The sequence below is a fragment of the Cebidichthys violaceus genome, unplaced genomic scaffold (genome assembly GCF_023349555.1).
Source record: "Cebidichthys violaceus isolate CVI_PGR_0920_01 unplaced genomic scaffold, fCebVio1.0.p SCAF_2, whole genome shotgun sequence".
Taxonomy (NCBI): Eukaryota; Metazoa; Chordata; class Actinopteri; order Perciformes; family Stichaeidae; genus Cebidichthys; species Cebidichthys violaceus.
Genome location: NW_027176372.1, coordinates 6612374 through 6633446, shown reverse-complemented (window position 1 = coordinate 6633446; position 21073 = coordinate 6612374). Strand labels below are relative to the sequence as shown.

Below are 21073 nucleotides of genomic sequence, written 5' to 3'. Positions count from 1 at the left end.
CAAGAGACACATTAGTAATATGGAGAGGGAGGGGAGCAGAAGTTCATCCCCATCCTGCTCTGAAAAAGAATTCTACTCTGGATGATGTGCTGAATATGTGAAGGCAGCTAAACTGTGAGAAAAACAGCTGTGTGTGTGTGTGTGTGTGTGTGTGTGTGTGTGTGTGTGTGTGTGTGTGTGTGTGTGTGTGTGTGTGTGTGTGTGTGTGTGTGTGTGTGTGTGTGTGTGTGTGTGTGTGTGGGGGGGGGGGGGGGGGGGTATTTGACCACTTCGCTCCACTTTTGTTCTCTGTTTTTGTTGATATTCGAGCAGTGTGAGACGTCCTTGTATTGTCCGTTAGGTTTATTCATCTTCATTTGGCAGACTGAAAGACAGAGGGACAAGAGACAGAAAGAGACAGTGATAACAATGGAGAGAGAGAGAGAGAGAGAGAGAGAGAGAGAGAGAGAGAGAGAGAGAGAGAGAGAGAGAGAGAGAGAGAGAGAGAGAGACAGGGAGAGAGACACAGGGAGAGAGAGAGAGTGAGAGAGAGAGAGAGAGAGAGAGAGAGAGAGAGAGAGGCTGAGAGGGGAAGGAAGGAGGAAACAGAACGGCCATCTGGTTCTAATCTTCTGTTAGCTTATAAAAACACACTAATGACTGACTTTCTGCATGCTGCATGGTGTGTGTGTGTGTGTGTGTGTGTGTGTGTGTGTGTGTGTGTGTGTGTGTGTGTGTGTGTGTGTGTGTCACCCCTATGCCTCTCCAGAGGAATGAAATGCCGGTAGTCTAAGTGTGTGTGGGAAAAAGTCACCGCTGCAGAAAATAAAATAAATAAATCCAACGGCAATGACGGGACAAGATGCAAAAAGGGACATGTCATTTCCAGCATACCCAGGAGTGCAGTTTGGCCAAATATTGTCTATGTTTTGAAGAATGAATCCCCCCACCCCCCCCAAAAAAAGGAGGCCACTTCTCAGTCAGCGAAAGCAGGCGTTAACCCTCAAATCGCTCTTCCCTCCTGCAGCTTTTGGCTCTGAAGAGATGTGACACGAGCCAAAACTCTCCAGCATGACATCATAGCAACAGAGCAGAGATTTCCTCTGTCCGCTGCAGCAGCACAATTTGTCAGTGGCCGTCCTTTTTTTTTGGGCTTGAACAAACACACCTTTCAGCGTGTTAATGGAAACACATGGCGTGTCGAGTAAAACGTACAAGTTAGCCCGAGCTGCTTTCACACCATGTGTTGGCCAAATGTTGTCATGCTAAGCTCTATCCAGCCTTTAGACAACACGCCCTCTGGGACAGTGTTGAACTGTGCACTGATTGTGGTGCAGAAAGACTCTCTGCAACACTTTGACAATTTCCCAATCCAAACTATTAGTGTTATGTACATTTAAAATCAGTGATGTGTGTGTGGGCAGGGAAAGACGTGTTCCATAATAGGAGGCACATGTAAAAGAGAGAGAGAGAATACTTTTTTGGTGAATGCATTGGGTCAGGATTGAGATGAGTCAGCGATGCTGTTTTGAAGCCGTGGTGTAACTCTGTCCCTCACTTTCTCGTTGCCCAAGTTCGCCCACACTGTACTTTTGTGTGGCTTCGATAATGACAAAATTGCTGCCGGCGGTAGACGATGAAGGAATTTTTTATGAAACAGTGGCTGGGTCAGAAAAGCCAGAGACGCTAGTAATGGGGAACCAGAGAAGAAGACCCGCACCAGTGCAAACACACCGGAGGCCTTCAGTGAATGGAGGCAAATGTTTGGAACAGAATATTACAATGGAACGAAGGTTAAAAGGTTGAATATCCTGTAAACACTTTGATCCAGCTGGCAAAATATTTTCTCAAATTTAACTTAATGTATTTTTTATGTATTTGTTGCGTATATACATGCAATTTGACCTCTTCATTTAACCCATCCTCAGCATTTCTGAGCAGTGGGCTGCTGTGTAGCACCCAGGGTTCAGTGTCTCGACAGGAGGAGCCAGGGATCGAACCGCTACCCGTTCTAACCCCTGAGCCACACCCACATTCCTTTAAATGCTACATGTTTACATATTCAGATCCGATCTGATATTTCAATTTGCGATTATCATAATAGTTGAAGATCAGTTTTTCTTTGGATCAACTTATTGTTCCAGCAGTAATAGCTATCTAAATAATCCAATAATACTTGCGAGGAGATATTTGAGTTTATTGTTGACATCATATTAACCAAATATTACTAATATCCTCTCTCTTTATCTCTCAGAGGGTCCGGAGTACGAGTACAGTGGCAGTGAAGAAGAGGATGATGAGGTGACAGAGGAGGAAGGGGAGCCCAGGTAAAAGCCTTTTCACACTAGGCATGAAGCGTTTGATCACAGGATGTCTGATGGAAGACTGCACACTCATTGACGGTCAATTAATCTGGATAAACATGCAGACAAGGTCTCAAAGACCTGTGTATCATTATCATTGCTTATCATAACTAGCGCCGTTATTGTGTCTCGGACACTTTTGCTCCCTCTCTTGCAGCTCCATAGTGAACGTTCCGGGTGAATGGACTTTGAGACGGGAGTTTCTTCGTTTACAGACAGAGGACCGCGATGGGGGGAGAGAGGGAGGCCAGGGGGGAGGTGGGGGTCAACAACGACAACAGGTAGGCGTCGAGTTCATGTGCAACCTTTTACACATTCATCGATATTGCAGTTATATACAGTAAATTACAATGATGCCAAATATGCACCGAGCGATCGGCCACCGGTTAAAACTGTTCGGTTGTCAGCTGATCGACAATGACCAGTGACCGGCCAATCAGTCTCGTTTAGACACACACACATCATGCACGCGACACGCAGTACAGCCACACACACACACACACACACAATATGTTGTGTTGAGTGAGAGAAGGTTCTCTAACTTTGTGTAGTTTTGGAGAAAATTATTTGATAGTCAGTGTTTTCTGATTAACATACAATTGACTTTCAATATTCAATAAAAGAAAAGTTACAAAGATGTTTGTATATGCTGTCAATTAACTTTCTTAGGATGACAGAAGATTCAAAAAGATCAGAATCAGGCGATCAGACTTCATTATTCAGATATTCATATATTAATATATATTCACTGGTGAGGATTTTCAGTAAATCTTTGGGTTTTGGACATCACAAGCAAACCATAGACTAAACTGTGAATGGCATTGTTCTACTTTTACAAATGATAGACTAAATTATTAGCTATCAATCGAGACAATAATTGGCAGATTAATCAATGATGATTGTAATTGTTAATCGCAGCCCTGATTATTATTATTAGTTGTAATAGTGTGGTCATACAGTAGTTCAGGTACCTTAACTCAAATGGGAAAAGTCATGACGTTAGTCACAACGGCAGGGTGACCACCACAGTGTCCACTCTGAGCTCTGATCAGTGGAACTGGCTCAGATCACAGTTGGACCAGCTGACCATTTGACCCTGTTTCAAAGCCAAGTTAACGTAATATATTTCACCTTTAAAACCTGTGTTGTTTTCCTTATTTTGTTTGTAACTATGACCGTATGATACTTCCTGCCTAGGCGCTGCAGCAGCACAGGCAGCAGCTAGCGGAGCAGGAGCGATACAAGCAGCAGCTACTGGCCGACAGACAGAAGAGGATCCAACAGCAACACGAGCAGCGGCAGAAGTTAGAGGACGTGAGTGCTGCTCATTCACACTTTTCTTCTGTGTTCGCTCAGCATTAATTGATCAGTAAGCAGAAAATACAACAAGAAGCACTTCAGTGTCACGTGCCGTCATACTTACTCTGCCTACTAACCGATCTCACAGAGCCTTCAGCATTTCTATGATATCACGTGACCCCACAACAACTGTTGTCACTATGTCTTTGTTACTGCAGTTTGTTCTTGCTAAGAATGTCAACTGAATGCCTATAAATATAATTCATTCACAAAAAAAACAGAACAATACCTTTCACACTTCTAAATATTTTAAATGATGTTGACTCAGTGTCCATATTTTTGTGACTACTGGCTCTATTTACTGTTTCCAGCAGCAGAGGCGGCAGCTGGCGGACTGCGCCTTTCAGTGGGCGGAGCTCCAAGAGATCTTGCTTGGGGAGGAGTCGGATCTCCATGACAATAGAATCTTATTGGATGAGAGAAACAGGAGGAGCGACAGGAGACAGGTAAAGACATACCTCTGGTCCGGTAGATGCTTTGGTGTGATGTTATTGTTACCAAGTTGGTTTGTGCTAATTTTTAGAGCCTCTGCACCGGCGTCATCATGTTTTAGGGTCGTCCGTTCCTCCGACGTCAGGTCTATTACCACAAACACAAGGATTTTAGAAACGCCTTGTGTGAATTTCTTCAAATTGGCGACAAATGTGGATTCGAAGATGAACCGATCAGATTTTGGTGGACAAACTTAGCTAGTCGCTAACTTTGTCAGTCTGCTCTTTAGTGCTGGCAGGTAGTGTAGGTAGAACCTTTACACTGAAAGCAGTTGCATGCTGCGTCTGGACCCAACACTGATGAGTCTAGCGTTAGCTTAGTTTAGAGTTTATCCTTAGCACGCGTGTCAGAGAATGATGACAGCACAGCCAGCGCGTAGGCTACGCAAGTAGTCGCGGTGCTTCATCGTGCCCTCTGAATTTTTGTAACTTGGTGTGTGCGATCACGTGACTGTCATAAATAGTTGACTCATAAAAACTCTATTTACATTGACATGTTTACATACATTACATACATTTCACATCAAACTGGCTTCTTCCCTCTTGAATCTGTACTTGATGAATGAAATATATATAAAAGAAGTCATCATTTCACTGCTCGTTCAAAAGGTTTAATAAATTAGTTGGAGATTGAATAGGAAATCCTTTGCTTTTCTGCAGTTTTGTGTTTGAAGAAGATGGAGCTGCTATAAGATATATTTTACTTTCTTAAAACTTAATTCACAACATCAGACAAATCTTTCGGAGATTAAAAATCACCTTTACTGTGAAGAAGTATGTGTTAGTGGCGACGCGTGTGTGAGGGTGAAGTGTCTCTGCCAATTCCAGTCATTTTAAAGAAAGACAGATAGCTCTCTACACTATATCACAGAGCCCTTTCTTAGTCATTAATTTTAACATGGAGGTAATGAATCTATCCCACACGCCAGTGCGTTTCAATAGGTGTATATTAACACCGAGGAGCAGGTTAGGAACTGTGATTTCTTCATGTAGAAGACACTGTATTTCAACGCTATTAATACCTGTCTACTTACATTACATGTCTATCTGGTGTGCGTGTGTGTGTGCGGCAGAGAGCTATCTGTACGTATTGGATTCTGATTACACAGATTGCCTCTGAGTCGTTAAGTTCAGGCGCGCTTAATGGATCTATCTGACGCTTCATTACATTTTAATGCATCTGCATTTAATTATGTGACGGGTTCCGTGAGTGCGTGATGAGATGTCTTGTATTGTGTCAGATGAAGAACTTGTCTTGGTGCAGCGGTTCCAATCGTTTCACGCGTTGATTGATTTGGCAAGCGTCACACAGTATATCAGGGGCGTGTCGGAGGCTTAAAGCTGAGAGATGTGGCTGTGTGCGGGGTTGGAGTTGTCACACTGCACGGTATTATTTTAAAAAAGTGGGTGTTTCTCCAGTCATATTGTATAGAAGTCTAGTCTAAAATGACTGTACTTCTCACTTGATTTATTCCCTCAGTAAACATTATAAACATGAGTTTATGGTCTCAATCTCTAGTTTCAAGTCTTCTTCAATACAGCATGATGTTAGTGTAAAATAGACCATAAAGAGTATGCTTTAGGGCGGGGCTACCTTGTGATGGACAGGTCGCTACCCAAGGTGTATATGGCATCTCTACGTCACTCCTCCACCGACCTAATATGGTCACTTTGGTTCACTGGTTGTAAAAAAACTAGATGGCAACGACAAAAATACTGAATTCAAAACTTCAAAACACAGTCCACAACCCAATGGGTGAAGATGGCCGCTTCTTACGTACAGTCTATGGGTCAAACCTTTGTCAATTCATACTGGGACATGCTCCCGCCTCCCGTCACTCTGAACAAGTTAAGTGAATTTAGTAAACAGATGGTTGGTTATGTGGCTAAAAATGTGTCCTACTGACTACTGATGAGGTTGACATTTTGACAAATGGTTGTCTGATATACATGGTGTTAACGAAAGTTACAAACTTATTGTCTCATAAAGAATATCTACAGTGAAAAACTTCATGTGAAGTGTGTTTGAAACAAAAGACAAAGATCCCTATGTGCACAGTTCCACTCATCAGGCCTGGACACCACTCCAGAGGACAGACGGACTGTGTTTGTTTTGTGAGCCAGGTGAGAATGAGAGTGAGGTTTACATCTTGTTTCACTGTCCTGTATACGAGGACATAGAGGATTTCCTTCAAAGTAAAATCACCTCCATATATGTTGAGTTATTTTTGGCTCGATGACAATGAAAAACTTTCACTTTGCTTTTTTTTAAGGCCGATTTTATTTGCCAAGCTTGGGAGTGAATGTTCAAGACCGAGTGGTAAAATAACTTTATGAAATGTTTGACCTGTGCAACGATGTTTTCGGTCTCTTGTCAACTCATGAGGGTTTGGCACTGAAATCAATCAATCAAGTATTTAGCTGCTGGTCTACTGTAAACCCTTATTTCTCTGTGGGTGCTCGTAACGTGGTAACGAGTAGTAGCACGTTTGTAGTTTGAGGTAAATGGTGCTAGTAGCTGCACCGATGAAAGAAGTAATGATTGATGATTGGGTTCTCCGTTGCCGATATGAGGGCAATTTGAACTAAGGTACTCTCAGAACTGAGATATGATGAGAGTAATGTGGAGACCCTGCGCCCTACACTGCATTTAGAGATGTGTCTGGTGGAGTGGCATGTCCATCCGCTGAGCCCCGGTAATCAGTTACGAGTGGGTTTCTAAATCATTAATTACAAACCAGTCTGCCGTCTGTTTTTCCACGGATCTGACACCTAGTCAAGACTCTGCTCCACACTCCATAAGGGTAATTAACGTTAACCATAGGATTTGGATTGGGATATTAAAGAAAGGATAATAACGTCAAGCACAGATACGCAGACTTTGTCATTGTTTGAATACAGGAGACCTTTTTTAAATGTTTAAATAACAAGCCAAAACTATTTTAGAAATGTTTTTTCATGCTGAATGACTTATTTCTAAGAAACGTATGACTTATCTCTGATAAACACACGATTTAGAGTTGTGCTTTTGTTGAATTCCTTGTGGAGGAACTCAGTTTTACAGATCTGTTGATTTAATTCTAAACTAATTGATTAAGCAACAAAATCATTTAAGTCAACTAAGAAGTTCTTTGGTCAAGGAATGCAATAATTATGGTTCAAATGCCACTTAGGTTTGTTATCAAGCTCTTAAGCTCTGTTTAGCGTGACCCTTCAGATTCAAGCCCAACACACAGTTTAAAGGCAGTTGTACAAACAGAGCTAATATTTGAATAGAGTATATTTAACATTGTTAATATAAAAGTTGGGACAGTTGGGACTAATTAGACATACAAGGATTTTCCAGGAGAAATTCAAAAAGAGGTCGTGATGAAATATTTAGAGTCGAGGGCGTCGACTAAAAGCTCCATGCCATCTAGCACACTCTGAATATTTTAGTTCCCACCTCTCGGAATTCTGCTCAAGACCTCAGTGTACCTTAATTAAAGTAAGCCTCTGTATGTGTGTGTGTGTGTGTGTGTGTGTGTGTGTGTGTGTCTTCAGCAGGACCAGGCAGGCAGACAGCGGTGTGCCGATGTGTCAGTAAGGCCTCTGGACTCCGCCGCAGAGCAGGTAACAAACCTTCACTCTACGCTTTTCACTCACTCCTCATCCATTCTTCCATTTTTTTCATAATGGATGCCAGGTGGAGTTTCTTTTGAAAGCTTCTGAATGCGTTGGTTCCGGGCAGTAACGCACGACGCATAGGACTTTGCGATGTGGGCGCATGTGTGTGTGTGTGTGTGTGTGTGTGTGTGTGTGTGTGTGTGTGTGTGTGTGTGTGTGTGTGCAAACTGCTAACCTCTCAGGTGGACACTCTTTCTTTCCTTTTATTATTTGATTTTTTAAATATATATATGATTACTTTATTGTTTAAGTCATTTCCCAAGCAAAAATGTCAAAACATTTCAATCTACCCTCTTGTGAGAATTTGCAGGTTTTTGTTTGTCTTTTGTGATGGTAAACTTAAAACTTCAGACTTTTGGACTGTTGGCTGCACAAAATGTCGTTAGACTCAGATAGACTAATATGAGTATTAGTCCATCTTTCATTGTTTTTTTTATTGTTAATCGCTCTGTAAGTTGCCAAATAGAGCAACGAAGCATTCTTATTCAAGTCAGCATTCTTTAGTGGTAATTTAGATGGTGCGTTGCAGACAGCTGCCGTGGAGTGTTTTGTAGTATAGTATAGTTGTTCCACCATGGCTACAGTGCTGCTGTTAGTTGGTTAGTGCAGTATGTTGAGTATTCTGTCTGTTAACCATTAAACAATAACAATTACACCGAGTGTTTCTCTAAATTCTAGTGGTGTGAGAGGAACTACATGCTCATTATAGTGACCATCAAGGAACCTGGAGTGTCCTTTCTAAATGTTCCCTGTGTTGCTCGTCTGTGTAAAATAAATAAATAAATAAGCCGGCACAAATGAGATATATATATATATATATATATATATATATAATTATCCCAAACAATATATATAAAAAGGACTACTGTGTAACTTTATATCCTCTGGAATGTTTAGGTAAATCTAAGTCTCAGTCAAGGTGCTGATCTGCATAAAGTACGATAATAAATGGACAAAAATGCAGCACCTTCTGTTTGGAACCATATCCCGGCTGTTGGCTCTGTTGCAGCTGAAGACATGAGTTGTGACGTTTTGTGACGGCCGCGCCTCTTTATTTCTGCTCTTATTGCATTTCCTCTGGAGAAAGTTGTGCTTACAAATCCGATTCTCCATCCAGAGCAGCAGCTGTTGTCAGCGCTGGACTGATTTCTGTTTTATGGATGTTTTGTGTTTGTCTGCGTTTTACACCAAATAAGTGAATCAAATCAGCTGCTTTCTCATGTGCTTCTTTTGATGTGTGTGTAGACAGGCTGGATGATGCAGCATGTGTTTTACAACCATGGGTTTGTCCTGTCACTTTCTGCTCAACCTGGGAGTGTCCACCTACATGTGCACAACATCCATTTGATTTGCATTGACAACATACAAATAGTTGAATTTATATTGAAGTGAATTCAACTATTTGTCATACATGAACGGTCAAAGTTTAGATCATTCCTCCAGGCTGCATATTCACCACAGAACTCGTATCAGCTCTTATTGTTCCGAAGTTAGAACATCTTGACTCTCTGGAAGCTGAAAATCAGTGACGAGATTATTATGTTTACAATTACAAATAAATCATCATCCGCAGATGCAGTAAAGGAAATTTCTAAAATTAGTTGAAAACTAATACTACCTCTCAGTATTTATGCAGATATTATATGCTTCATTTTCCTGACTTTGGTCTCGAGTTCCTCTCTTGAATGAGATGTAAATCTTGACTGATGAAATGTGCATGTACACAATCTACATGTACATTATTTGACACAGACACTCCCAGGCTCCGTCACTGTCTGTCTGTGCTTTTCATGTCTGCAACGTAGAGAGCCACGGCTCCGAACCAGCTGCTTCAGCACAAGGCCCCGCTCTCCCAGCCTCCGCCCTCCCAGCCGCAAGCCAAGCCCCGGCCTCTGGCTCAGCATCAGCAGCCCTCGGCGGGCCGGAGATCCCACCGCACGCTGCCCAAGGACCAAACCCAGCTCCTGTCGCTGCAGCACGACCACAGGCACAGGGAGAGAGAGAGGCAGAGGCAGAGGGAGAAGCCCGTGGCAACCGTCCAGAAGCTAACGGCTAACAGTGGGAGCACGGCTGCTGCTGTTGCTGCTGCTGTTGCTGCTGCTGCCTCTTCCTCTTCCTCGCCCAGCCGCCCCACAAACAGCCAGCGCTCAGCGGTAAAAGCCTGCCTTCCTCAGCTGTCTAGCCTCCATCCCCTCTACACCCCACATCTTTCAGTCTGTCTCTCTCTCCCTCACTTTCATTGAGTTTGATAGTTTATTATTTCATTTCATTTCTCACATTTTTATTTAATTTTTTTGTTTGTTATTTTTTTGGTGTGATTTGATAAGTTATTGCCATGAAGTTTTGTTTTTTGTTTTGTTTTTCATGCTTATGCATGGTGGCATATGCAGACTATTTGTACAAAAATGTGGTTCTGACATGCGGTTCAGCGTCGTACCTTCTATTCTTAGCATGGTGGCTAAACCACACAGGGAACAGACCAAAGGTGCCATTTCTAGAAGAAAACAATTTTAAACAGCCAGTCAGATGGCTGACTAAGGTTTACATTTTATTCTGTAATGTTTTTTTTTGTGACGATTAGTGGCCCTCTTTTCATGTTGGGGCCAGTACAGTATGTGCACTGCTTTTTAAAAATGGTGTTAAGAATGTCCTCAAATAATTTAAGTTAAAGTCAGACTGAGAAGTTTCATATGAAGTAGTTGAAAGTAACACAGTTTTTAAGAGTGATTCTAAAGTGCTGACTGCAGTGACTCCAAAGTAAAATGTGGTCTGCAATCATGTACCCACAACAAAGCACTGAATCAGCCAATAGCAGGCCTCCATAGATGATGTGTCATGGTCTGCATCACAGCTTCATGTTCCCCTTGTCATGATCATTCATTGTATCCCACAATATATACACGTATATATGTAACGTGCATTTATGTATACATGTGTAGTATAGTTGAGTACAGCTTGTACTGTATGTGAGAAAAATAAATCTGTGTGACCACCTGATTGAATAGTCCACACACACACACACACACACACACACACACACACACACACACACACACACGGGTCTTACATGTGTTTTATGGTTTTAGATGGACCTCCAAGAATCAAACCTAGCCAGGCTGCTTTTGGCTGCCGGTGTGCCCAGCCAGATGCACTCCAGGCTGGGCTCTGGGAGCAGCTCTAGTCCTTGTACTCCAGCCATGCAGAGAGCTCATCTCAACCAGGTACACACTGCTCTCCTACTCTTCTCTTTCTTATACTTTAAGCACTGTTAGGATATTTTCATACACATGATCTTAAACTTGGTGAAGTGTCTAAAAGTGATCATGTATAAATACAATTTAAAAGTAACAAATGACCATGGCTATACCACTTCTTTTTCCCCAGAATGCCAATCTTCGCTCGAGTCGAGACGCCCCTCACAGCAGCTCTATGTCAGACATGGCCATCTCCCCGTTGTCCCCGTTTTACCCCACGTCCCTGACTGATGATGTCTTCTGGGACCCCGGGACGCCACCGAAGGTGAGCAACGAGTGTCCTATACGCTGCCGGATGACACTGAAAGTTTACACGCCAGCCGGTTTAGATGACTGACAGAAACCTTGGAGTGACCGAAAGAGGAAGATGTTGTTATGGTCATGCCAGGCGGCGGGTGCAGTCACATGAGGTTGGCATTATGTGTCGACGTGTGCTAAGCATCTTGTTTTCCGGTCACACCAAGCTAAGGAAGCACTGCACGCAGCACGAGGTTCAGGTTGGCACGCTGTGGGTGTGTGTTTGGGGAGCAGAGGGGTTGGGCTTTACCTCAAGGCTGGTTGTGAAGCACTTTTAACTAAAAACACAACATTCACTCTGCGCCGCTCCCCTGCTAGGTGTTTTCCATGCACAATATGCTGTTAGGCATACAAACATATGGAGTTGATAGAACAACGAATAAGTACTAGACAGAATAATGAATCGGTCTGTTTGCTGTGTCATGTTGTGGCTCTAACGGGAGGCCATATGGAGTCGGTAGAGCAGTTACTAACTCTGCGCTCCCTCATGTAATCGCAGTGTGTTGCCTGGATCTGCTTTAAAACACTGCTAACTTTTCGGGCACCTAGGGTTCGCCAGTAGATCCAGAGATCCAGGCATTGTAATGATTTACGACTGTCTAAATTAAAATGTTCTCACATGAGCTTAAAAAGTCTTAAACTCTAACTACTTATCAGACTGTAGGCTCTTATTTTGAATTATGTCTCAATAGTAGACAGGAAACAACAGACACCGACTGTGCGTGTGTGTGTGTGTGTGTGAGAGTGTGTGTGTGTGTGTGTGTGTGTGAGAGAGTGTGAGAGTGTGTGTGAGAGCCAGATGCAGGATGTGGGCAACTTGTCAGAAGGATGATAGGTATTCCCACAGTTCACTTCCTGCTCTGCTGGGTGTGTCTTCCTCCTCCAAAACCGGGCCAATTGACCCCAGGAGACAAGAGGTCAAAGGGTCACCAGCTGGTTGGTACGACTGAGAGTTTGAGAAGAATGAAATGTTGAAAGATCCCATTTAAAAAGGCAGTACTTTACACACTCTGATCCGGTAACCGATTTTGCAACGCTGTTCTTGTCATATCATGACTGCAACGCAGTTTAAAAGAAAGGTTAGGAAATGTCCCTGAGTCAGATAGTGTTTCCCCACCGCGTGGGAGATTTGGACATTTGGAGTTTAAAAGGAGCAACATTGAAATGTGAAGAATCGGCAAAGCCAAATGGTCTAATTAGATTCTCAGAAATAAATATGTCCCGGTGGCTTATTATAGACTTTTACTGCACTCTGCTCGACACCCTTTCAGGCACTTTAGGGGTTGCTGTACATAGAAGGTTCATAAACCGCAGCAACCTTCCCATAATAAGCTGAAACCCTTGCTTGGCTGGACGCAAGATCCTCGTAAAGACGAGAGCCCTCCCAAACCTATGCAGAGTGAAACAATCAGGACCACCAGGAGACTACTTATGTGTTTGTGTTAAGTCTGTCTTAATTGACTCTTCTTCTGCTCTCTGTCCAGGTCCCAGAGCGCACCACCTCTAAGTTCTACTGCCGAGAGCTGGTGATGGGACACAAGAGGGCCGCCTCAAGGTAGAGCACAGCTACGCTGAATGCACAGTAAACATGGACATATGTGTCCTTTATGAAGGTCTGTACGTGAGCCAATGACCTCATGTCCCTTTAGCTTAAGAAGTTATAGAATCATAAATATATTTTATGTTGACGCTGGTTCAAACTGAACCATCAGCCGAGTCTGTAGTCACTCTTAGCTCTACAGATGGTTTTTAGCACATTTCAGACCATTGTTTTGGTTCTACAGTCCACAACGTCACTGTTTTTGTTCATTATCACAGCTTACAACAATCCTGTTTCCGAATGCAGCAGTCAGCTCTTTCAAACAAATGACAAACAGGCAAGGTTAGCGCCTACCTAGTGAACATAGTGGAGCATTTAGTAGCTCAGGAGACAGATATTTCCATCAGGAGTTTGTGGAGACCAAAACAGAGCTAAAATGAGAGTGAAGTATTGCCACAGGCCTACTGGTGGGTATATAGGCAAGTGTTCGCTAACATGTTAGCCAGGACGGCTTAATGCAGTATCAATATGGTTCTGTTTAGAGGTTGTTACACTGACTCATAATAGCAGAAAATCAATTAATACCCTTTAAACACCAAGTTTTGTTTCTAGCTAGCCATTCGTTCAGTCATTGCTCTGTTTTTGATAAACTGCATAAAGGAAAGAAATCAATCTAGTTCATGACAAATGGATGACATAATAACCTGTCAGCTTCAGACTAATCACATAGGTTCACTTACAACATGTACTCCTCCATCTAAATGGTCTATCGCTGATCTGTTAATAAGGCAGTATGTGCTCCAGCTCATATTGTGTCTCTTATACCTACCTGCAAAGTAGAGTTATACCAATGAGGTGTTTTACCCTCAAGCCAGTGTAGCTGTAGTATCAGCTGACCAAATATGTGGTCATTGCTTAGCAGCATAAAGATACAATGCATCTGTCTGTCCTTCAGTTGGATACAAGAGAAGTCTTAGTCTCAAATACAATGTGAATAAGCATTCTTTATTCCTAATGTAATTGGTATTGCAGCCATGCTGTGAGCAGGGCAGTTCTTTACCCTTATCCTTCCAGCTAGAGTGAACCTATTTTATTGTGAGTGTTTATACAACACTACAATTCAGCATACTGCCTTTCACTATTAGAGAACAATCGGTCATGGGAGGATCTGATTAGTTTAGCTCGGATGATTATTTTCGTTTAGACGAAACTAATGGCGAGGAAATTGGGTCACTGCATTGGCAGCATGAAGGATATACTGAAGATTAGAACATACAGAAGTGTATACTGTACAATCCTCTCTCTGTATGTGTGTCTCTTTCTCCATCTAGTGGCAGTCCGGTGTCTGTGGCCGATAAGAGTGGACGGTCTGTGTCTCATGGAGTGTCCTCCAGCAGCAGCAGCAACCAAGGTCTGTGCCAACCGCTGAGCTCAGCCTCATGCTGTTACCAGCTGTATGAGCAATACAATGCAGCTTCGTCAAATCTGCTCGTAGATATAAAATGAGTAGTTCTGTCTGAAATTACGTAGTTTGTTTTAATGAGACGTATTTCTCTGCTCGGGTTCCTACATTGTTTTGACTTTCGATGTGCACTGATGCACAGCAGCCCTGAGAGGCAAGTGAGAAAAAAAGAAATCTGGTGATCCATTTTCTAAGTCTGATCTAAATAGTTTTCTCCCCTCTGTTTACGACTTAAGAACAGGTGAAACAGGTGAAAAAAAGGATTCTGGTGAAAAAAAGGATTCTGTCAGGATGATCTTTTTAAGTTCATAAAAAAAAGAAATTGTGTGGGAAAACAGTTTAGCCAGGTGAAAAAAATATCTGTGAAACAGGTGGGGTTTTTATTCCCATGTGAAAAAACTTTTTTTTTGTTTTTTGTTGTAATTCTTATTTCGGCTACAAGAGGCTGAAGTACACTACCCCATGTTCAGGACTAACACATTCGTTTTCCTTCCCGGTGAGTATTATTTTACATAACAAAAATATGTACCTTGTGTTTAGAGTGCATGGAGAAATTACAACTCACCTGGAGGAAAAAATGAATGCTTTCAGTGCTATTTAGAACACGAGGAAGTAGTGTACTTCGGCCTCTTGTGGCTGAAATGGGTTTTAAAGCAAACGCTTAAGAAATATGAGAATGAAAGAAATATTACCTGGCAAAAACTTTTTTTTAACGTGTTCTTAAGTCATAAACACAGGAGAGAAAACTATTTACATCAGACTCAGATTTATTTATTTTTCTCACAGCTGATAGGGTTTGCTTTTCTATGATTAAAGACTGAAGATGTTAAAGTAATAATGTAAGTGCTATCATCGCGGCGATTAGCTGGAAATTGGTTGCTTTTGTTCTCGACCCAAATGACGACTGTTGTGGTCGGCCACAGTTTCATTTCAGCTCAGCTCTTGTTTTCACACAGATGTGTCCCTGGTGTGAACTAATGGTGTGTGTGTGTGTGTGTGTGTGTGTGTGTGTGTGTGTGTGTGTGTGTGTGTGTGTACTACCACGCAGCCCAGACACACACATGCCAAGCCGGTTTACACACAAAAGACCGTCCTCATAGACAGGCAGCCACACCAAGCCCACCACAGACAGTACTGTAAAGGAACGAGAGCACACAACACAGAGCTGTGAGTTCAAAGCTCTCTACCTGTGTCTAGAGTGAAACACACAACTCATCATCTCTGCGTTCTCCGTGCATGGCAGCTAGGATGCTCTTGCTGTGGCTGTGAGGGATAGAAAGAAGATGAGGAAAGTACGTTGTGTATTTTCGAGTTTCCCCTCTGTGTGGAGTTGGGAGGGATGATGCCTCCCACTCAGTTTGGCTGCGGGCCTCGGCCTTTCTTTGTTTCGGAGCCGCAGATCATAGATTCTCCTAGAGACTCATATAGTAAACAGCTTTTTATCTGCTCCTGATGTGACTGTGACAAAAGCTGCTTTCCCCTTTGAACCATACTGTTGTGTAAAGGGTATTCGTAGCACTGATATATTTCAATAGAGATTGATTATGCTACCTTTTGTTTATTACCATAAAAACAGCCGGTCTATCACGAGTAGCACTAGTGGTGCTAGTGTTTCTCAAAAAAGGACTGCATTTCCCATGAACCCCTTTGAGTCATGTAACAAGGGAAGTTGTGTTGCTCCATATAATTATTTTCCAGAAACTCTTGTTATGTGGTGGATGGACAGTGACCAACATTTTTGTTCTCAAAAAAGGTTTTGAACCCTGTGTAGCGGCGGCAACAGTCAGTCATTCTGCTGCCATTGTTTGGCAACGTGTTCCCCAACACACCCATGACTGTGACCACCACTTTTTAATACACTGAAGCTGCTCTAATCAATATTTTCTGTGTAACATTTGGGCAAATGACTGCATGTAATTCAAAAGGGCTTGTAGAAAGTGGTCGCAAATCGGTCGCTCCTTGTTTTAGTTTTCCGCTCCACAACTTGACTGGATGCTGAAAAAGCTCTATAAAGCCAATGCACACTTCCTTCTCAGCCCCATGGTATACAGTCATCCCATGTAGTGGTTCCATGTAGAGTGCCGCAAAGGCAGCCGTGTTTCTGACAATGGCCTCATTTGTCCGTGGTAATTAAACCTCTCACCACTAATGTTAGTCTTGTAGGGGTTCAGTGGTTTGCTTAACACCACCCTGCTGCTATGAACACCCTGCAGAGCTGCTGCTAATGTGATGTAACTAATGTGTGTGGTAGGCTACTTCAAGCTAGAGAGTCCTCTTCTGCAGCACTGTCGACAGCAGCACAGGAGGACGCAAGAGAACGCGACGAGTGGACATACACAAGTAAATGATTCCTTTTCCTGAAAATGTTCACGGCTACGACCAAACTGTGCTGTTCTGCTCCACACTACATGTAGACAGTAACACAATCAGAAAATCAGCTGAGCTACGTTGATATTGGTTTTGTCACAAAACACATAAAATTCCCCTTTTACGTTAAACATGAAATTACCTCAGATTAAGTTCCTCATCTAGATGTAGAAGTAGTTTTGTGTAGTTACCTTCATCTGTACCACATGAAACAGAAGTCTATTTTTTTAGTTTCTGACTCACCTGACCTCATCCACTCATATGGCTCCTCTCCTCTGTCATGCAGGCCGTACGGTCCGCTCTGGGTCGGCTTAACAAGGCCACAGAATACTCTTCATCCAGCGACGAGCTCGGCAGCAGTGACGACGAAGAGAGCAACAGGTGAGATCTTCGTCAGTATAATAATGGCATTGTGCCTAATACATTGTTCAAAATGTTCCTGATTTTAAATACACCATGCATTTCACCCTCTTTCCTATTAAGCCAAAGAACTGAAAATCACATTGGCAGGGACTAACTGTTGTGACGTTTAATTGCGTCATTCTTAGTTTCACAATTTTGAAACAAGGCCTGTTGCAAGATTCTTTGTACCAATTGTGAAACCAATATAAGAATTTGAGTAAAAGGGCGCTATGCTTACTGAGAATTCTGCCGCATCCACTGAGAACCAGGGCTACCAATGCTAAGCTACACCCAAAACACAAGCTTAAGAAACTGCACATGTTCAAATGCAACCTCAAAGTCCCCCTCTCTTAATTCAGGACCATCTGAAAGAAACCTTGAAAATCAAGCCAAATCTGTCATCTGTTTACATTTCACATTCCCGCAAACGTTACATTAAAGCTGATTGTGTTTTACTGTGATACAAAGCATTCATGTCTGCTTATGGTGAGGGTATAATAAAATTACAGTTATGATCCCAGGAGGTTGATCAGCCTGGTTTCCGTTGCCATCGATTTTGAGGACGTATTGATCTCGTCTCTGACTAATTAATGCAGTACCTGCAGTCAGGCTCTGGTCTATAATCTCCGCCTGTCTGTACATTTCAAGGTCTGGCCTGTCCAATGGAAAGGGGAGATACTTCAGAGGAATACCCAATGGCATCGTACTGCAACCTCATCACAATCTCAACCAGGTGCCCTGCACACACACATAAACACACACACACACACACACACACACACACACACACGTTACTCGCTAGAGGGTGCAACATCCATACTGTTAGAGAGAGATGACAACAGACCCCCTCTCTTCATACTTTGCTCTAACGGTGTCCTACAGATCTCTCGGATAGGTTCGGATGACACCTACCTGCTACCGGACCTTCTGCAGAAAACATCTTCCTCCAACAGTCCTACCCACAATGCACTGGGCCAGCAGCAGCGAACACACGAGCTCAGCTACTCGCAGTTGCCCACAGCCCCTCGATCCCCCACACACCAGGAGCTGCATGTGAGTTTGTTAGGAGGGAGATGTGTAGTCAGAGAGATTCAGTAATGTATTGAATCAGTACATTATAATAATAAGAACTTTATTTATATACCACCTTTAAAGACAGAGTTCACAAAGTACTTTGATAGTCAAAGCAGCAAAAACAAGGCAATAATATCAACAATAGAAAGCTTAGTGAGACCGTTGGATACGTTCAAAATAAACTAAGAAATGAATGAAATAAAAGATAAGAATAATACAAAATAAATACATAATAAATAAAATAGAAATATATATATATACATACATACACATACATACATACATACATACATACATACATTAATAAAGTTCATGGTGGGAAATCATCAAGTTTCAGTGGGATAAGATTACTTGTTTTGAACTAATCAGCTTTTTTTAAAGGAGTCTTGATATTACCATGACATTATTTTAATAATCGCAGGCTGTATATTGTCCATATCCTCAGGTGTTTCACTCGAGGAATATGTGACTTGTTGCTTTAGTTACATTTGTCCAGCAGAGGGAGGTGGTGGCACAGTTGAGGTGCACAGGTACCACTTTTAGAACCTTGTAGTAATGATGTTTAGAGAGCGGAATAAAATAAAGATAAAGAGTCCATGGTAATGTTGGCATAAAGGATTTTGTGATATTGGGTATGGAGCCAAAACCAAACAATAAAAAGGAAGGTGTGGAATAAACAGTTTTTCTTTCTTTCTTGATGCACATCATCAGGCCGTCAGCAGTCCTACCAGTAAAAACACCTCCTCCTCTTCATCCTTCCTGTCGTTCATCGATCCAAGATTGATCCCCATGTCATCGCCACCTCAGAGCCCTGGCAAGTACATTTACACACACACACACACACAGTTTACACACACTCACACATATGGACATATTCATCTGTGTGTAAATAAAGGCACTCTTGTATGCAATGAATACATTGTTTTTTCTATAAAGTAATTTGCATGAGAGAGAGTCTCGTAAACGATGCTGTGCTCATGTAACACCATGCATTGTTGACGTTGTGGTTTTGTCTCCACACAGTGGGCAGTAAAGGTGAGCAAATCAAGAGGGAAAACCACAGGAAGGGCTCTGTGGTGAACGTGAACCCAACCAATATCCGACCGCAGAGCGACACTCCGGAGATCCGCAAGTACAAGAAGAAGTTCAACACTGAGGTTCTCTGTGCTGGACTGTGGGGTTTGTAGTTTTATTTTGCTTGTTTTGCTTTTTTGGAAAGCATGTCTTAATGTTCACAGTGTGTCTTTTAATTTATTCTTCCAAGGCAAACACAATTTATTGTTTTCTGGACACAGTCTTTTACCTGACAGTGTGCAGACTCCATATATTGCATTGTACAGATTTACTGCTGTCTGCAGGTTGGCTGTGGGCTTTAAGCTTGGTGTCCGCTGTGTCCTGTAGGTGTGAATCTGCTGGTGGGGACAGAGAACGGCCTGTGGCTGCTGGATCGAAGCGGTCAGGGGAAAGTCTACTCCCTCATCAGCAGACGCAGGTTTCAGCAGATGGACGTGCTGGAAGGACTCAACGTACTGATCACTATATCAGGTACTCGTACTAGAGGGTCAAGTATTCAAAACGCTCACATGCAATGAATGCATGCACGCAGTACTGAGCGGTCATATACTGGAAAGCTGTAGCTCTAGAAGCACTTATCTCTCCCTCTGTGTCTGCAGGTAAGAAGAACAAGCTCCGTCTGTACTACCTGTCCTGGTTAAGGAATAAAATCCTTCACAACGACCCAGAGGTGGAGAAGAGACAGGGTTGGACCTCGGTAGGTGACCTGGAGGGCTGTGTACACTACAAAGTGGGTAAGTACACGCTGCCAAGGGAACACTGAATGGTAGGGTTTGATTATTTCCAAGCTGCAAACTAGTAAAAATAAACCACAATTGTTTTGTTTTATTAGACGTCTATGTGAGCCACACGTACAGAGTTAGAGTAATTAACTTCTTCTTTTTCCATCTGGTTTCTTCAGTGCGCTACGACAAGATAAAGTTCCTCGTGATAGCATTGAAGAATGCTGTGGAGGTCTACGCCTGGGCCCCCAAACCCTACCACAAGTTCATGGCTTTTAAGGTCGGTAACATTTAAATGAAATGTCACTTGCTACGTTAACATGCATGCTAATATTCCACTATTGCTCCGAAATATGACAATACTCAGAATGTGATATGCGTCCTGTAAACGACATATTTTTGTGCAGATATTCAGAATTAGGCCTTATTCTGAATATAGCATTTTTCCGATGAAGACATGTGGGATATGCTGATTAAATCTCATGTATAGAGTGCATTTGGAATATGCGTCTCAATTGGGTTTTGCACACATGGTTGTAAACTGTTTGCAGGGATGCACGCTCAAAAGAAAAGCCCACATTTCTGGTCGGAAGGAGAAACACTTATTCATTTTCATCAGCCATGTATACAGCTTAGTAGGAATATTGTCTTTTTCAGAATACGGACAGAAAGCTGAATATCTTGTGCATGTAAACGTAGCCAGTGTAACAGAATAGAGTTAGGAAAGACAATGCAAGCAACGTATACTGTGAATACCACGGTGTGAGTTTCACATCTTTTAGTCACATTAGCTGCAGGGCTTATAAGGGATGGAGATGTGGACCTATTGGTCTGTCCTGTCCAACACTTTGGTCACCAGTGAAATATCTGAAATACTAGATGGATTGACATGGAGTTTAGTCCCTTGAGGGAAGATCCTAATCGAGCACATGGAGTTACATGCAAACTTCAACCTGCTCAGCTAGTGTCTTTATTAAAGGGTTAAACCACCACCAACAAGTTAGCAATACTGTCCTCCATTGT

General features: G+C 42.5%; 1 protein-coding gene across 2 annotated transcripts in view; it reads left to right on the top strand.

Moving 5' to 3' along the window:
* Positions 1-21073, top strand: part of si:zfos-2326c3.2 (mitogen-activated protein kinase kinase kinase kinase 4) — a 54909-nt gene that overhangs the window by 20754 nt on the left and 13082 nt on the right. The window contains exons 11-29 of one of the 2 annotated variants that reach the window (XM_068714206.1): positions 2234-2306; positions 2500-2623; positions 3540-3656; positions 4013-4147; positions 7739-7804; positions 9664-10011; positions 10945-11079; positions 11243-11377; positions 12894-12964; positions 14281-14360; positions 16663-16751; positions 17065-17159; positions 17829-17913; positions 18063-18233; positions 18966-19068; positions 19278-19433; positions 19656-19799; positions 19928-20062; positions 20230-20330. In XM_068714206.1, the coding sequence (XP_068570307.1) occupies positions 2234-2306; positions 2500-2623; positions 3540-3656; positions 4013-4147; positions 7739-7804; positions 9664-10011; positions 10945-11079; positions 11243-11377; positions 12894-12964; positions 14281-14360; positions 16663-16751; positions 17065-17159; positions 17829-17913; positions 18063-18233; positions 18966-19068; positions 19278-19433; positions 19656-19799; positions 19928-20062; positions 20230-20330 (2363 nt within the window). Of the gene's footprint in view, positions 1-2233; positions 2307-2499; positions 2624-3539; positions 3657-4012; positions 4148-7735; positions 7805-9663; positions 10012-10944; positions 11080-11242; positions 11378-12893; positions 12965-14280; positions 14361-16662; positions 16752-17064; positions 17160-17828; positions 17914-18062; positions 18234-18965; positions 19069-19277; positions 19434-19655; positions 19800-19927; positions 20063-20229; positions 20331-21073 lie in introns of both variants that reach the window. The other variant, XM_068714205.1, reaches the window with a different exon arrangement.